Here is a 15,512-nt window from a genome sequence, read left to right on the forward strand (position 1 = left end):
CAAGATGAATTTCCTCGTCCACTTGCGAAGTTGCTCCAAAGTGAGTAGATGTGTAATTATGTAATCTCTCTGTAGTTTGTTGACAGACATTGTTCATGGTTTGTTTACATAGTTCAAACATCACATAGTTATTAAGGCTGACCTGCAGCACAGCTAATCTGAGCTAATGGACACAATTACTACTTTTATTTACTATTACTACATTTCTGCTGCATAGGGCGACTTTACTTACATGATGTTTATTTCATTTTACATAGACACTTAACAAAGAGCTCATTTTATTTGCGGGTTTTAAGACAACAAAGTTTAAATAAATAAACTGCGGGCGACAACAATGGTCACTAACTCTGTACATTATGGTCACCATGGATACACTTTAACTTATATGAACGTCAGAGGGATGTCGTCACTCAGTTTCGCTGGCCAATAGGATAGCTATGGTGAGCCACTGGTTTCACTGGGATGCAGGGGCTCGTCAGGGCGGGGTGGCTCCTCCACCGGAGCAGACAATAGGCCCGCTGCGTCAAGACGCCCGAGTTTGACGCATCAACACCGGATGTTGGACGAGTTTGCTTTTAAAATAAAATGATGAGCGGATGAAATGTCTTTGGCTGAAATGCCATCATCTATAGGCTTATATCATGATTAGGTCGGTATTAATAAGAGTATATGTGAATGCAGCAATAATATTTGTCCAGAACTTTCAGCAGGTCTCTCTATTTCCCTCTAGTTCCATCACACTACTTTTTCCAATTTTAACACTTAATTTTTTTGTTACAGAAAAAAAGAAGAATGATCTAAATATAAACTGTATACTGTAAATATATACATAACCAAAAATGTGTTTTTTATATATAGCTATAGATGGCAACATTTTACAGCACTGAGCCTGTTTGGTGAAGGTGAAAAAAGGTGCTGTGCAACAGAAACATTTTTAAATAATTACATTTGATATCTTTGATATAAAGGGAAGGCTATATGTAAAAAAAAAAAAAAAAAAGTGTGAACAGTTACAGTTGAGAAGTTGCTCTGTTGGTGGTTAAGTGAGGGAAAAGATTTTACATCGCCTAAGTGAGGCTTCATAATCTACTTAACATGCCAGTGACGCTTTGTAAAATCCCAGTGTGTTGGTGCTGTCTAGAACAGTGGCTCTCACACTTTTTCACATCAATGACCCCTAAACTGACTCAGATTAGACCAAAGACCTTCAGCTTATAAAATTGTTGATTTGTACAGTATGAAACCCATGACCAACATACATGCAGTCATTGTGTTACTTATAGATGAAATTACAGTGAAAATAAATGATTCCCTTTTTGCTGGGAACCTTTAGAACAACCTCAAGGACCCATGGGGGTCCCTGAACCCCACTTCGAGAACTACTTTTCTAGACAACAGTACACCAATCATCAAAATAACACTAGAATTTATTTTGAAAAGTCTGGCCGGAAATTGATGTGCTATTAATCTGATGCCCTTGACAGCACTTTCTAAAAAGCCGCAAAGCAGAGCTCACTGGGTGCTGAGCATCATCCCTGGGAGGGGGAGTGGAGGTGTTTATGATTTTAAGAAAAGATATTAGCCACCCTGCCGCCATGCCGTAGACAACCCGCCGGGCGTTTGGATGAAGCCTACCGGGGACTACAGCAGGGAGGAAGCGGGGCGGCTGTAACCGAGGCAGGGAGGATGTACTGGGCTGCTGGCATCGCTTCTTCCCGGCCGTGTGTGGTTGAACTCGGGCGTAATCACAGCCTGCCTCTCGGGCTGTGCGGCTCCGAGCAGCAGCAGTCTTTATATGGCTATATCATCGCCTTCCCTTTGCAGGACTACGGAGGCATCATGACGGCTCTGGGCTCGGACTCCTGGTGGAAGAAGACCCTCTACATCACCGGGGGGGCCCTGCTGGCTGCTGCAGCCTACCTACTGCATGAACTGCTCGCCATCAGGTAAGGATGCACATTACCTGCCCTGTTTATCATCACCAGGCTTTTTGTTTGTTTGTTTGTTTGTTTTAATTTCCTCTCCAAAGCTTTGGGTGTGATCGATAATGATGGACAGCCCTGCTGACAATGATGATTGGTGTTACTGGGCTCTGATATAAAACCATGAATGGATATGGGGAGTCCAGACACAGGATGTCATTTCTCTGCAGATCTCGCGGTTGTTGCAGAGATTTCACTCCCTGTTTTCCTCCTTCCAAGGACATGACACTGGATGGAAGAGGGAAAAAAAAAAAAAAAAAAAAAAAAGTCACGCGTCCGCCCGTGTGCCAGCTCTCGTGCCAGCTCCAGCGGCACCTGAGCGTGACTAAACGAAGCGCTCCCCAACCTTTAACGCACTCCGCCTCTCTAGAGAGAGAGAGATAGAGAAAGAGAGAGAGAGACAGCTGCTGCTTGTAGAAATTGGAAAAAAAACATGCCTATATATGATCAGATATGTCTTCTAATGGCGGCGGATGAATGAGGTTTGATCAAGCTCTGCGATATAAAAGAGATTAACTGTAGGCTATTGTTAGTGCGTGTCAATAGCGGGATTATTTGGGGCCAGGTCACTTGCCGGGGAGTAAGTACATCCTGTAACAGTGGCCTGGTAGTGACTACTTTCACTACCTCCTCCCTCCCTTCCTCCCCCTTTCCCCCCTCCCTTCATGATAATCTGTGTAACCTTGCATTTAGTGCAGGAAAGGCTGCTGCTGAATCACGTGCGGGATACTGAGGCTGGACCCGCAGCCATCATCTGTGCGGGCCATGTGATGCGTTTGTTGGCATTGACAGCGGCTGTGCCACGCTAGAGCCCCCCACCCCCACCCCTACCGTGTGTGTGTGTGTAATGTGTGTGGAGAGATCTATGAGCTGTTCTTCAGGGAGATTTAAGCGCCATACTGAGGTAGAAGGAGACATAATAGACTGAATAAGTTGTAGAAGACAGATGATGCGTTCTAGTGCAGGAAGATGTTACAGGATAATTCAGCACCTTGTAACTGTGGACAGCGACTGATGAGACCTGGGACAGTTTCAGCACCACAAAGCAGTGGATAGCAACACACCAGCAACACTACAGTACCATAACTCAGCTCCTAACCTACGTTAATGTGGATTTATGATCATATCCTTGTGTTAACCACCATGAGAGAAACAGCCACCACTGTAGACAAGAAAAAAAAGACCCAGTTTAATTCAGAAGGAGCTGAAAAAGAGCAACAAAAAGTGGTATCCACACTGTGTTTTGATGGGTTTAACAAAAAGCCTTTTCCAAAAACCCAACATGGAAGATATATATGGTCTTTTTAGAGACTGTGCTTTGTGCTGCTGTTTCTAATATTTTGTCAACTTATGAAAGCAGCAGTATTTGTATGACCATGCATTAGTTTGAGTTATCTGCTCTGCTGCTGGCAAACCAGAGTAGCATTCATTAAATAAGTCAGATGAAGAGTAGAGTGCATATTGCCAGCGCCCTGTACAGTTATATTAAATTATTCAAACTTGGAGAGCATTGGCCGGTGATAAGATAGACGTTGAGCAGATCAGCCAGTCTGGAAAATGATGCTTATTCTATGTTGTGGAGTCTCCTTTTGCTACTTCTGGTTTGCTCCATTAATAGTATTCAAGGAGAAACAGGTTTGACATTATAGATCAAATCTGTGTTTCTCCTAATTTTTTCCAAAGATGCTTAGGCAACATAAATTGGTCCAGGCAGGTCCAACAGACACCTTTCACATCTCTAAGATATCACATTGAATTCTTCCGCTGTGTCATCTCATCTTATCTCCTGTTATTTCATTTCAGCTTATTTCAAAGGAGAGCATTACTCATTAATGTCTTATTAGATCCCAATCAAACACTATTCAGCACGTACATGTCTGGCCTGGTCACAATGATACAGGAATACATTGACAGGATGGAGCCAACAGTAGAATAGTGAGTGTGTGACTGCAGCTGTAAAGAGAGATGGGAAATGTCCAACAGTGTGATGACTCATTTAGTCAATCATTTCACTTCTAATGGAAGCTCTTAATACCTCTGAGCTCAGTGAGGACAGTGATACAGAAGATTAGTAGATACAGTACTTTCCACATAAACACAGCTGGAATTTGAGGCAGCTACAAACTTTACTTTACTCCTCATTTAAAAGTAAATGTGGCTCTAAAATACTTAAAAACTTCTATCACTAGTGGAATACCTATTTAGAGTCCTATTTCTTGGGCTTTTTTTTTTTTTTTTTTTAAATTTGAGACTTAATGAAGAAACCATAGTGGCTGAAAATAATTAATGAAATGTTGATGGGTTGTGGAGGGTGTTTTAAAATGAACAAAGTAGTGCTCTGGGACACAGGGGCAATCACCGCGCTATAATAAACTACAGTTGTGACCCGTTCCTCTGAGGAAGGTTTGTAAGTGCCTGAGACTAAACAGCAAGTCCTGCTCTCTATTTGGATGTTGGGCTCTGTTCTAGTTTTTATGTTACAGCACTGACTGGCTGACCTAGAAAACAGGTAGTAACACTGGTTGCTCCCGGACAGAACTGGGCAACCTTCTCATTAAAGGATGCTACTGCTGACTGTGACGGTTGTATCAGGAGTCTGAAGCATTGTTAGAGTGAAATGATGGATTTTTTGTACAAACTTCAAAAGACGTTGATTTAGTTTATTAAGCATTCAGTGTAAAATGATCATAGGACTTTAACACAGCTTTTCTTCTTTCAAAGCTTTTCTTTTTCTGTCTTTGTGCAGGAAGGAGCAGGAGTTGGACTCTAAAGATGCCATCATCCTCCATCAGTTCTCCAGGCCAAAGAACGGTGTGCCCAGCCTGTCACCCTTCTGCCTCAAAATAGAGACGTACCTACGCATGGTGGACCTGCCCTACCAGGTGACACACTGCCCGTTCTGCTTCAGTATTTATCGAACTCAAAGCTGCAGTACTGGAGAGGATGCAAACGTGCTCCAGTCTGTTGTTTCTGTTTGCTGAGTCATCATTCCTCAAGCTAACTACCCACATCTTCCAGTTTTAGTGCAATTCAACAATGATGCTGCCAGAAATATGAAACTCATCACCTCCTGTGTGCCAGGGAGATTTTTTATAATATTGTACCAAAGCATGCATCGCCTAAAGAAATCATAATGCTCCATTTATGACAACTTCAGCATTTTTGATTTTCTATTTTGAATACTTTGAAAACCTTTGGCTTTGAATACAAGCTGTGTGTATTTGTGATGTGTTTGCACATGTTTCTGAGTGTTTAGCACTTGAATCAGAGTTATGTTTTTTTGTCTCAGATGGTTTGATCTGGATGATTTGGATGCAGAAAATGAAATGAAAACAGAATTGATAATTGATTACTTGTTAATGTCATTTATAAAGAAAAAAAATCACATTTATTGGTTTCAGGCTCTCAAATGTGGAGATTTGTTATATCATCGTTTTGGGGAGTTTGTCAGACAGATAAAAGTGATGTAACCTCAGGCTTTTGGAAAATACATCAGACATTTTTCACAATTTTTCCTTTAAAAAATATATGTAATTCACCATAGATTTTTAGTTAAGTAAAAAAAAAAGATCATATTGTGTAGCAGAATTATGTTTATGCTTTGGACTCACTGAACTTCAGCTTTTGGAAAGTCATCAATAAAAAAAATATTTATGGGATTTCAAGTGATAAACTTATATAGTGATATAAAAAACTCTAAAACTGTATGTACAGAATCCTACATATTCTCACCTGAAGCTGTGTCCTCTCCTCAGAACTACTTTGATGGGAAGCTGTCGCCACAGGGGAAGATGCCCTGGCTCGAGTACAACCACGAGCAGGCTTCAGGGTCAGAGTTCATCGTGGACTTCCTGGAGGAGAAGCTGGGCGTCAACCTCAACAAGAACCTCACCCCACAGGAGAGAGCCGTGTCCAGAGCTGTCACCAAAATGGTCGAGGAACACCTGTACTGGTAAGAGACGCTTACTGACATGCTGTAACTGTGTTTCTGCTTCAAACTGTGAAGCCGCTTGTGATTTTAAAGGGAAAATTCACTCAATTATCATTTTATTTGATGTATCTGTTGTGTTTGAAGGCAAAATTCAGCTCTTATTTTTGAGTGTAGGTGTTATTTAAGCAAAGATACTCAGCCTTCCAGCTCAGATTGACTTCCATTCTCACCAGCATCAGTATTATGTCATCATCTGAGTCTCCTCAGTACCTCTGGGTAAGAAACACACTTCTGCCACTGCTGTCACTGCTGCTGCTGCTGCTGCTGCTGCTAGGAAATTGTTTACCACTCCTCCCACACCCAAAGAGACCATTTCCTAAGAAGCTCTATCATCTTTCACTACCCCTACACACACACACACACACACACACACACACACACACACACACACACACACACACACACACACACTGATCTAACACTCTTTGATCTACTTTAATGGGGTCTATTCTTCGCTATTAAATGAGAAGATCTTTTTAAGGGGTTTCATCCATGTAAGTAATGACTGAGGATATAACCACAATTTGAAATTTGGAGGGGGGTAATAGTGACATTGTACCATTTGTCTATAGTAAACAGGGAATTCCATAACATTTCTTCAAAGCTATAGAGGTCAGTCATGTAATAACCTCCTCCCCCTCCCCCCCTTCTTGCTTGTGTCACCTCCTTGCTCTCCTTCCTCTGCTCTTCTATCCACCATGTGCCATGTTTAGACCCGTCGATTGAATTATTGATGTTGAGGAAGGGCAGTATGGGTGGATTGTTGCTCTTTGTGTAGCTGGCTGCAGGGTAACTGGAGTCCCCTCCCACACCTCCCAACTGATGCTGCTATAAAAAAAAACAGATAACAGGAAAATGAAGAAGTGTGTGTTCAGCTTCATCCACCATTTGTTGAATTATTACTTTTAAAAGATGATGGCCAACAAAGAAAAAACAGCCTATATATTTTTCACTAATTGATCATATTTTACTGTCTGCTATAATGGTGCTAAAAACACCATTGCTACATCTAATCTTTTAATAAGCCTCAATAATATGTATGTGTTTTATAAAGTAATAATCTCACCCTCTAAACTGCCCCCAAAACAGATGTTACAGTAAGTCTACATATCACCCATTACTGCTATTACTCATTATCATCATTATCGCATAAAGATTGAATTAGTTCTTCCAAAAAAATGTATTTAATCACTTTACTTGATAGTTTAATAGCTTTGATGTAGACCCCAACATCCATTACCGGAGCATTTCAGTTGTTGACTGTCATTTATTAGCTTTCCCACAAAAGAATAAGTTCACTACACCCAGATGCTGATTCGTTCCAGTCATCTTTAAAAAAATGTACCCTTTCCCCAAAAATATATTCATTTTTCATTTTTTAATTTGTTTTGTGCTTTTAACTACTTTCAGCTTTACTTCAGGATATTAAATCAGCTGCAGTCAGATTGTAATCCTTCCACATGCTCATGAGTCATAACCATGAGTGGGAAAATCTTAGATGGAAAGGATAAACAAAATCAAAAGAGAATGTCTTAATGGCCCCCGCTCTCATTTCCTTGAAGTGACCCCTGTGGCTAAATCTTATTTGATATTTTGGTCAACTTAATTGCACCAAAACAGCAAATCTGGAAACAAAGGACAGTTGATCCTTTTGACAGCACATGATCTAACAGGAAGTGGCATGTGGCCCCCATGGACAGTCACCACTCCTAGATGTAATATGCTGTAGATGCTTTTATCCAATTTCCATCGAGCGCCTGGTCATATAGCGAGATCCACAAGACTGCAGGCAGGAGGCAGACGCTTCTTAACAGTCATATGGTGGCTCGTGGTTCAGTAGCAGCAGAATATAGAAGGAGAGGGAGCTCAGACTGTACTGCCAAGCCTCGTAGGACTTGAACATGTGTAAGGATATAGCGGCTTAATCTTGTTAGTGAGTACAGGCACAAGCAGATTGGCTGGAATAAAAAAAACAACAGCTCAGAGGTGACACCGACTGAACCCAACATTAGAGACAGTTACCCTTTTCATTAAGTGCATTACTGAGGTGAATGGGTTTCTTTTATGAAATCTATACAAGTCACAAAGGGGCAGATACAAATAAATAGCAGCAGATAGAGAGAGAGAGGTTTTGAGGCTGTGAGTTGGAGTTGTTTACACACACAGACACACAGGATCTGTTGGTCTCCTGCTGTGAGACAACTCTCTATCTCTCTACTCCATGTCAGGATTGCTATTTTAAGCAGCCCAGGTGCCCTGCTTTTCTTTTTTTTCTCTTTTTTTTTAATTCCACCCAAGCAAGTTAATCTGAATGCTGCTATTCTCCCCACCTTCTGGCAGTAAGTGGATGTTTTAGTTCACCAGCTTTTTTAATCCAAATATGTAATGGAATTTCTTTGACTTGTGCACAGTCACCTTTTCTCCTCTAACCTATTTCTGCATGAGTGGCGGGGACAGACTCAGAGCATTTCCTCATGTATATAACTACAAGCTGACAGTTTGACGGGCTGAATATATGACTTGGTCTCCTGGCAGCCAGCTGGAAGCAGTATAGCTGATGAATGGGCAGGGGGGTTGGAAATGGCAGTGCACTTTTATTGATTAGGATGAGGGCAATTGTCTATAGACAGAAAGCTTTGTTAGTAATTGGACACAGGCTGAAACCTCTGATTAAATAGTCTTATTTTTGACTCAACTGTATATCATTACATGTTGGATTCATGACAAGTGTGGTTAGTTCACTTCCTCCATCAGAGCTGAAACTGCTGATATGAGGAACTGCTTTTATATTTATTATAAAAGTTATTATATTATTATTATATTTTATATTTAAAGACCCTGAATACTCAAATACTAATTTGTGTCTAATATGTTTTTTCCACAAGAAAATGTTCTCTTATTAAAATCTTTTAGATGACATCTTCTCCTTCTCCCTCTGAGGAATCTACAATCTATGAATATGCAAATATTTTTCATTTCAAAAGTTTAACTGCAGGACACAAGATGTATACTTCACTGTAAAAGATCTCAGTGTTGTTGCCCTGGAGGCTTCAAGTCTCAACATCACATTCATGTAAGCTACATACTGCACCATGATGGGCTCTAAACTTCTAGTGATTGGAATAAGCCTTAAACTCAGATTTAAGAAGAAAAACACATTTTGAATGGTGGAAGACTTTAAAGTTCCATTAGAATTATAGTTGCATATCAAATACAACTGCTTGATGAACATAATACCAATAGAGCCTGTATAGTATTACAAGTTTGATAGCATCTGGTTAGAATAAAGACTTTAGTTGACATAATGTTAGTTTGCAATACTCTGCAGTGTGTTTAGCTACTCATTACCAGCTGCTGTGATTGTTGCTTCCACATGAGAGCAACACCAGACTCTTTGATATTACAAATGAAGACCGCCTTATTTTCTGTTGTCATCATTTGTTATTGCCAAAAATGACCACATCCTAATTCAAGACAAACAACCCACTGTTTGTAGATAGATACTGTAACATCTGGAGGATTAGAGGGCCAAAAGAACAGCTGTAGCATCCTGTTTGTTTGTTTACACAGAAAGGACTTCTAACAGTATTTATTTTGTACCTCTAAATGTGAGCTTATTTTGGATATATGTTCCTATAATGTGCAAAAGTTGTATATACTGTAGAATACATACAATCATATATACAATCAATTTCAATTAAGCGATTGATAGCAAATTATCAGGAACTATTGTGACAATTGTTTAATCATTTTAATCATTGATTCACATTTTAGGTAAAAAATGTGAATCAATGATGAAAATGTGATGATTTTCTTTGTCATACATTATAATAAACTGAATATCTTTGTTCAAAGAAAACAGAAAAGAATCAGAAGATTCACAAATAATGAGAATGATTGTTAGTTGCAGCCCTGGTTGTATGCACCTGCAGGAAGATGATCTTGTTAGATTGTGTTTATTCTGATACTGTGATAATCTTTCAGTTAAGTAAAGGATTTAAATCACTGCACATGCATGTCAATCCCAATCTCTCCCCCTCATTTCATGTCATCCCTCTACTGTCTCTATCTAATAAAGGCATAAATAAAAAGAGCTTAATTATTGTTAAAAAATCCAATAGAATGTGTTTGTTTTGAGCCAGCCATCATACAGACTTTGGAAAAGCTAGAAGGTGAGATGCATGACTCCTGTGTGTGTTCTTCCAGGACAATAGCCTACTGTCAGTGGGTGGACAATCTGGAGGAAACCCAGAATCTTCTGGCGATGAGCGGCCCTCTGAGCGACACGCTGAAGTGGCTGCTGAGCCATCTGAACGGCAGCATGGTGCGCAGGGAAATGTACGGCCACGGCATCGGACGCTTCTCAAAGGAGGAAGTCTACGCCTTGATGGAGAAGGACATGAGGACACTGGCCACCTTGCTGGGTAGGAGAGACTGTGTGTGTGTGTGTGTGTGCGCGCGTGTGTTTTTTGTTACCTCATTGGGATTGTTTTTGGTATAAACATTGACTTCTTCAGGATCAGAAGTCCTCATGGGGACCAAAGCCTGGTCCTAAAGAGGCAAAATGTCATTTCTGATGTCTTGGTTAAAGTTAGTGGTAGGTGTGAACTGAGGTTAGGCTAGGGTTTGGGTCAGGCTGTTCACAATAAGTGGAAGTCAATCAATGTCCTAACAAAGATAGCTGTGCAAACTTGTGTGTGTGTGTGTGTGTGTGTGTGTGTGTGTGTGTGTGTGTGTGTGTGTGTGTGTGTGTGTGTGTGTGTGTGTGTGTGTGTGTGTGTGTGTGTGTGTGTCCATTAGGGATTACCCAAACTCCATTATATAATCTCATCACATAGTTACCATATTAGCATTTATTTTGAACTGCCTCCATTTATCACCACTGAAAAACTGCAGCCATTAGTAGAAAGAGTTTTTGTTTCTAAAAACACTGTACGGTCTCAGATTTCTTTCATTTATCATATTTAAACTCTTGGTGTCTTGGTGACAGTTGTGGAGAAATTTGATCTTTTCTAGAACAACAAATGGGTTTCTTTTTACCAGAAAATCTGAGGTAAATATCAGCTTTAAGAGAGATTAGTTTGTCCATTTCAGCACAGGAAGTATTCGTGTATATATAAAATATCAATCAATAAACTACAACTTCTTTCCACGAATTAAGAGAACATACCAAAGACTTGTTCATATATGTTGTTTCCATATAGGCTAATATAAAACATATCTATCACTGCCTCTTTTTGTGCTTTTTTGTTTAAATGAGATATAGACAGAAATGATTGGAAACAGGAAGTTTTGTGCTGGATGTCAGACACTGGGATACATTATCAGTGTGTTCAAATGGAAACAAACAGGCATATGCTGCAAAGTGATTTGCATCGATCTGTTTGTGCCATTTCAACGGAAAACCCCTCGCTGAAAAATGGAAAGTTATTCCCAGAGTGAAAGCATCAGATAACTCTGCAAACATACGGCTTCTCTTATGTTTTGCTGTTCCAGGCTCAAGCCCCAGAAGTTTCAATCTAAAATCAGCTGTTGTTGCCAGGAGAGCAGCTCTCCCAGCCTCGAAATGAAATTAGTTTATATAATGAAGTACACGCTGTAAAGGAATATTATTGATTTTAGTCTTTTTTGACCCTAATAAAAGTTTAAATATCAATCATTTGACTTCTGTGGGGCCTTGCTTTCCTTTCATTCATTTCATTATTATTCTGGAATGTGTTTTTATTGCATGTTTTTATTTGAAAGTATTCAGGTTGCTTTTCTGGTAACTAATAAAGGGGTTTTTAGACCAATAAACCATTATAGGCTTGTGTGTGTGTGTGTGTGTGTGTGTGTGAAGAATTCTCTGTGGTAAAACTTCTAAATTGTGTTTTGTTTGTGTCCTGCAGGAGATAAGAAGTACTTTATGGGTTCTAAGATGTCGACATTAGACGCCACAGTGTTTGGGCATCTGGCTCAGGCCATGTGGACCCTACCTGGGACACGACCAGAGCAACTCATTAAAGGTTTGTAAAATACTAACATATGTATGGAAGTCAAGAACAGCCATGCTTGCAATTTTTAAAAAAACATCCTGAGATCACAAAGCTTGTTTTCTTAACCACATCATAAGGTCTTAACATTATTCTGACTTCAAAGATATATGAGCCAAAATCTCCTAAGAAGCACACAATTATAATCAGTTTAAGAGAATTCAAAGTTAGTTTTACACTTTAGGCTTTTGATAAAATTAGAACTTTTTGTCCTTGCATATGATATGCTCTGCCAGATGGTGCAGTGTCAGTTTTATTTCTCATCTCTCACAGCCTTACTTATCATTGTGCTGTTAGACCCATTTGCTGAATAAAATTGATTAGTGGACATTGTTAATAATTTGGTTTATTCTGACAACATCATCTTGTTTGGTTTGTCAACATCTTTGAAAGTGCACAGATACATGTTGGACAGTTTAGCTGAATAAGTGGTGATAATGAAAAGAAAACTAGTTTTTTTACTAAATAACCTTGTCTGTCCTGCTGTAGAGATTATTGATTATTGCAACTGCTCTGATAACCATCGCATTTCTCTAACCTTCTGTTAGCTCAAGAAAACAAAAGGCTGATTTCTATTTTGAGAAATCAACCTTTTGTTTTCTTGAGATAATGAGATAGTTTAACCCGTTATCATGGGAAAAAGAACTTTTCTATCTTGAGATAATAAAATGATAACTCATGATTTTGAGATAACGGCATTAAAAAAACAGTTGCAAGCACAGCTGTTCTTGGCTTCTGTAGAATATGAGTTAAGTGCTGCATAATATTTAATTAGTGAACACCATATCATTGAATGTTTATGCTGCTGTTTTATTTTAAGCTTTGTCATCACCCTGTTTTTGTTGTTTCCCTTATGCTTTGTCATAGATGTGTGTCTCTGCTCCTGCCACTAGATGGCAGTGATACTCTGCTGCAGTGCAGAGTTGATGACAGAAGCTTTGATTGTTGCTTTCACATCTCTCACAGCACTGAGGCAGTGGAGAACACTTGAATCTCTTATGTTTTCAGAGAGCAAAATCAGAGCTTGTAAACGTTACAAATAGAGACAGCGCTGTTGTCGTTTTGATACATAATTTATGATGAAACTGCTTGTAGTGAAAGTATAACACAGAAAAAGTATTTTTACATCTCCCACATGTATTATCTGACTCTGTGACAGACTGTATTGTATTTGTAAAACCTCATGCATGTGATCGTGCTTCTGTCCTTACAGGAGAGCTGATTAACCTGGCCATGTTCTGTGAGCGGATGCGGAGAAAGTTCTGGCCTGAGTGGTTTGTGGAGGTGGAGGATATTTATTATGACGGAGACAGTGAGAGCAGCAGCGGCGGTGGCGGCTCCCCTACAGGCCTGCTGGACTTTGGCCTCTTCTCCAGGACTGACACTCTGGAAGACAGCGACGCCAGCAGCCACTCGGCCGGACACACACACTCAAACACACCTGACTCCGAGCCCTCGCTCTTTGACTCAGACGTGGGCACGGGCTCTGACAATGACATTCAGCTCAAGGAGGAGATAATGCCCGACCTGGAAGTTTGACCTGAGACTGGCTGACAGATTGAAACTGACGAGAGACTGGAACAGCTGCTGTGTGTGGAACGGCCTGTCCAGACAACAGCTCTCACAGCTGAAGAAACTAATCCAGCTCCTCCGCCTCCAATACTCCAAACATTACAACTTCCTAATGGACAGAGTGGGTATTGATATGCAGAGCATAAAAACTGAATCTCATAATTCACATGCTACTGTACGGTTTGTCCCTTCCCGTAACTTCAGAACTGTCCCTGTGGCAGTTTCTCTTTGCCTTATTTGTCTCGTCCTAAGATACAGAAGACAGTGTGATGGGTTAGCAGAGAGGAAACATCTCATGAAGGTGCAGAGATTATGGCAGAGAGTTGTAGACAAGACAGGTGGCACTTCACTTGCCATGAAACGATGCAACTAATCACCATTCTGCTACGTTTCTTAACGCACAAACCCTGTTCAAACAGGTGGAGATCGATCATGTGGCTAAAAGAAACAGCTGCTATGTCTCAGCTGTTAACCGTCTGTGTGCTGAAGAGGAAATACAGCTGACATTGAGTGCCAGTCCATGCCCTAGATTGATCCTCATGTCATTTCCTTTATGCTACTGTATGTGGGAATCTGTATCCAAAAAAATATATAAATGATGTCTCCATCAGACCACAACCTCAATGATAACATCACCTGTAGGCCTGTTGAATAAGAGATCAGGAGGAAGGATGAGCAGATTTGTGCCTGTTTCATTTACTAGTTATCTTCCTTATTTTTCTCCATTAAGTAGATGTTTGCTTTTTTTATCTGGGAAGTTGGAGCCTTTGGTCATTAATGTATTTGACCACTAGATGGAGTTAGCAGACAACTTTCTTCATTTTCTAACATCAAGGTCATTCCAGTTTGAGGAGCCAGAGTTGCTTTAACTCAGCAGATAATTTCTTCTTCAACCCTAAACTTCAATATTCCCATTCATAGGTGACACATGTTGTGCACAATTAGGAACAAAAAAGTGTTTAGTGTATGACGCGTGTATGCGTACTTGCATAGTGCGACTGAGCTCAGCTACAGATCAGCCTTAGTGCTTAGACTAAAGACAAGGGTGAAAGTGAACGCAGTTTGCTTTGACCCAGCAACAGTTTTAGTTTTTAACATAATTTGATATCAGTGCCACTTTATTTTTCTTTCTATATGATCTCATGTGTCAAATATATATATTTTTTGTTAGTCTTTCTTTTCTTATTGCTCTCAAAGAGAGACATTATTTTGCACTAGTGGAAATTAATTTTCACCTTATTTCAGTGTGAGCAGTCTGCTGTAGAGGTATTTATGAGGAGAACAGGCTAAACTAATGGGAACTGTGTAGTGCAGGACGCTGAGTGCTCTGACAATGATTGTGCTGAGGGGACTGTGCTGCTTATGCTGGCTGCGTAGATGTGAATGTTATTGGGTGTGAATGTCATCAATGAAGCAGTTGATGAAAAAGTCTTTGCAGAGATGGTCAGAATACCAAATAAAATGACTGAACATCGCCGGTTTTAAAAACGTGGACCAAAATGTCAAAGGAAATGTTCACATTTGTTTGTCACATTCAGCTTGGTGGAAGTGCTTATAATATGATGGCTGTAAAAAGATTGTGGTAAATATAGATTAGATGTAATGTAAGTTAAAGGGTCAGTTTGCCTAAATTACACATAACATATTTGCTCTTTTATCTCTTGTGGTGTTGACCCACGGGAATAGTTTCAGTTTTATTTGCCCAGATCTTGAAATGTCTGTCTCTGTAATTTGGAATCCAGTTTGTGGCGCTCACAGCACTGAAAAGTTCAACATCAGTTTCCAACAACAGTTTTCCTGTGATCAAGCACAACGCATGGTCTGTTGTTGCACTTATACATTATAAATTTGGAGTATTACGTGGTAAAAAAGTTCCAGAAGACTAGCAAGTCAAATTTAATGTCACACATACTGTGAATTTTGAATTTGAACAGA

At 40.0% G+C, this 15,512-nt stretch overlaps 1 protein-coding gene across 1 annotated transcript; it reads left to right on the plus strand.

Annotated features, from left to right (window-relative positions):
* Window positions 1–1,686: 1,686 nt before the first annotated feature.
* On the plus strand, window positions 1,687–13,544 carry faxcb (failed axon connections homolog, metaxin like GST domain containing b). The gene is made up of 6 exons (XM_053327264.1): window positions 1,687–1,946; window positions 4,729–4,864; window positions 5,738–5,934; window positions 10,180–10,397; window positions 11,862–11,978; window positions 13,219–13,544. Exons 1-6 carry the CDS (start codon window positions 1,687–1,689, stop codon window positions 13,542–13,544), a joined length of 1,254 nt encoding a protein of 417 aa, XP_053183239.1.
* The last annotated feature ends 1,968 nt before the right edge of the window (window positions 13,545–15,512 follow it).

Source organism: Scomber japonicus, chromosome 10 (assembly GCF_027409825.1).
Source record: "Scomber japonicus isolate fScoJap1 chromosome 10, fScoJap1.pri, whole genome shotgun sequence".
Lineage (NCBI taxonomy): Eukaryota > Metazoa > Chordata > Actinopteri > Scombriformes > Scombridae > Scomber > Scomber japonicus.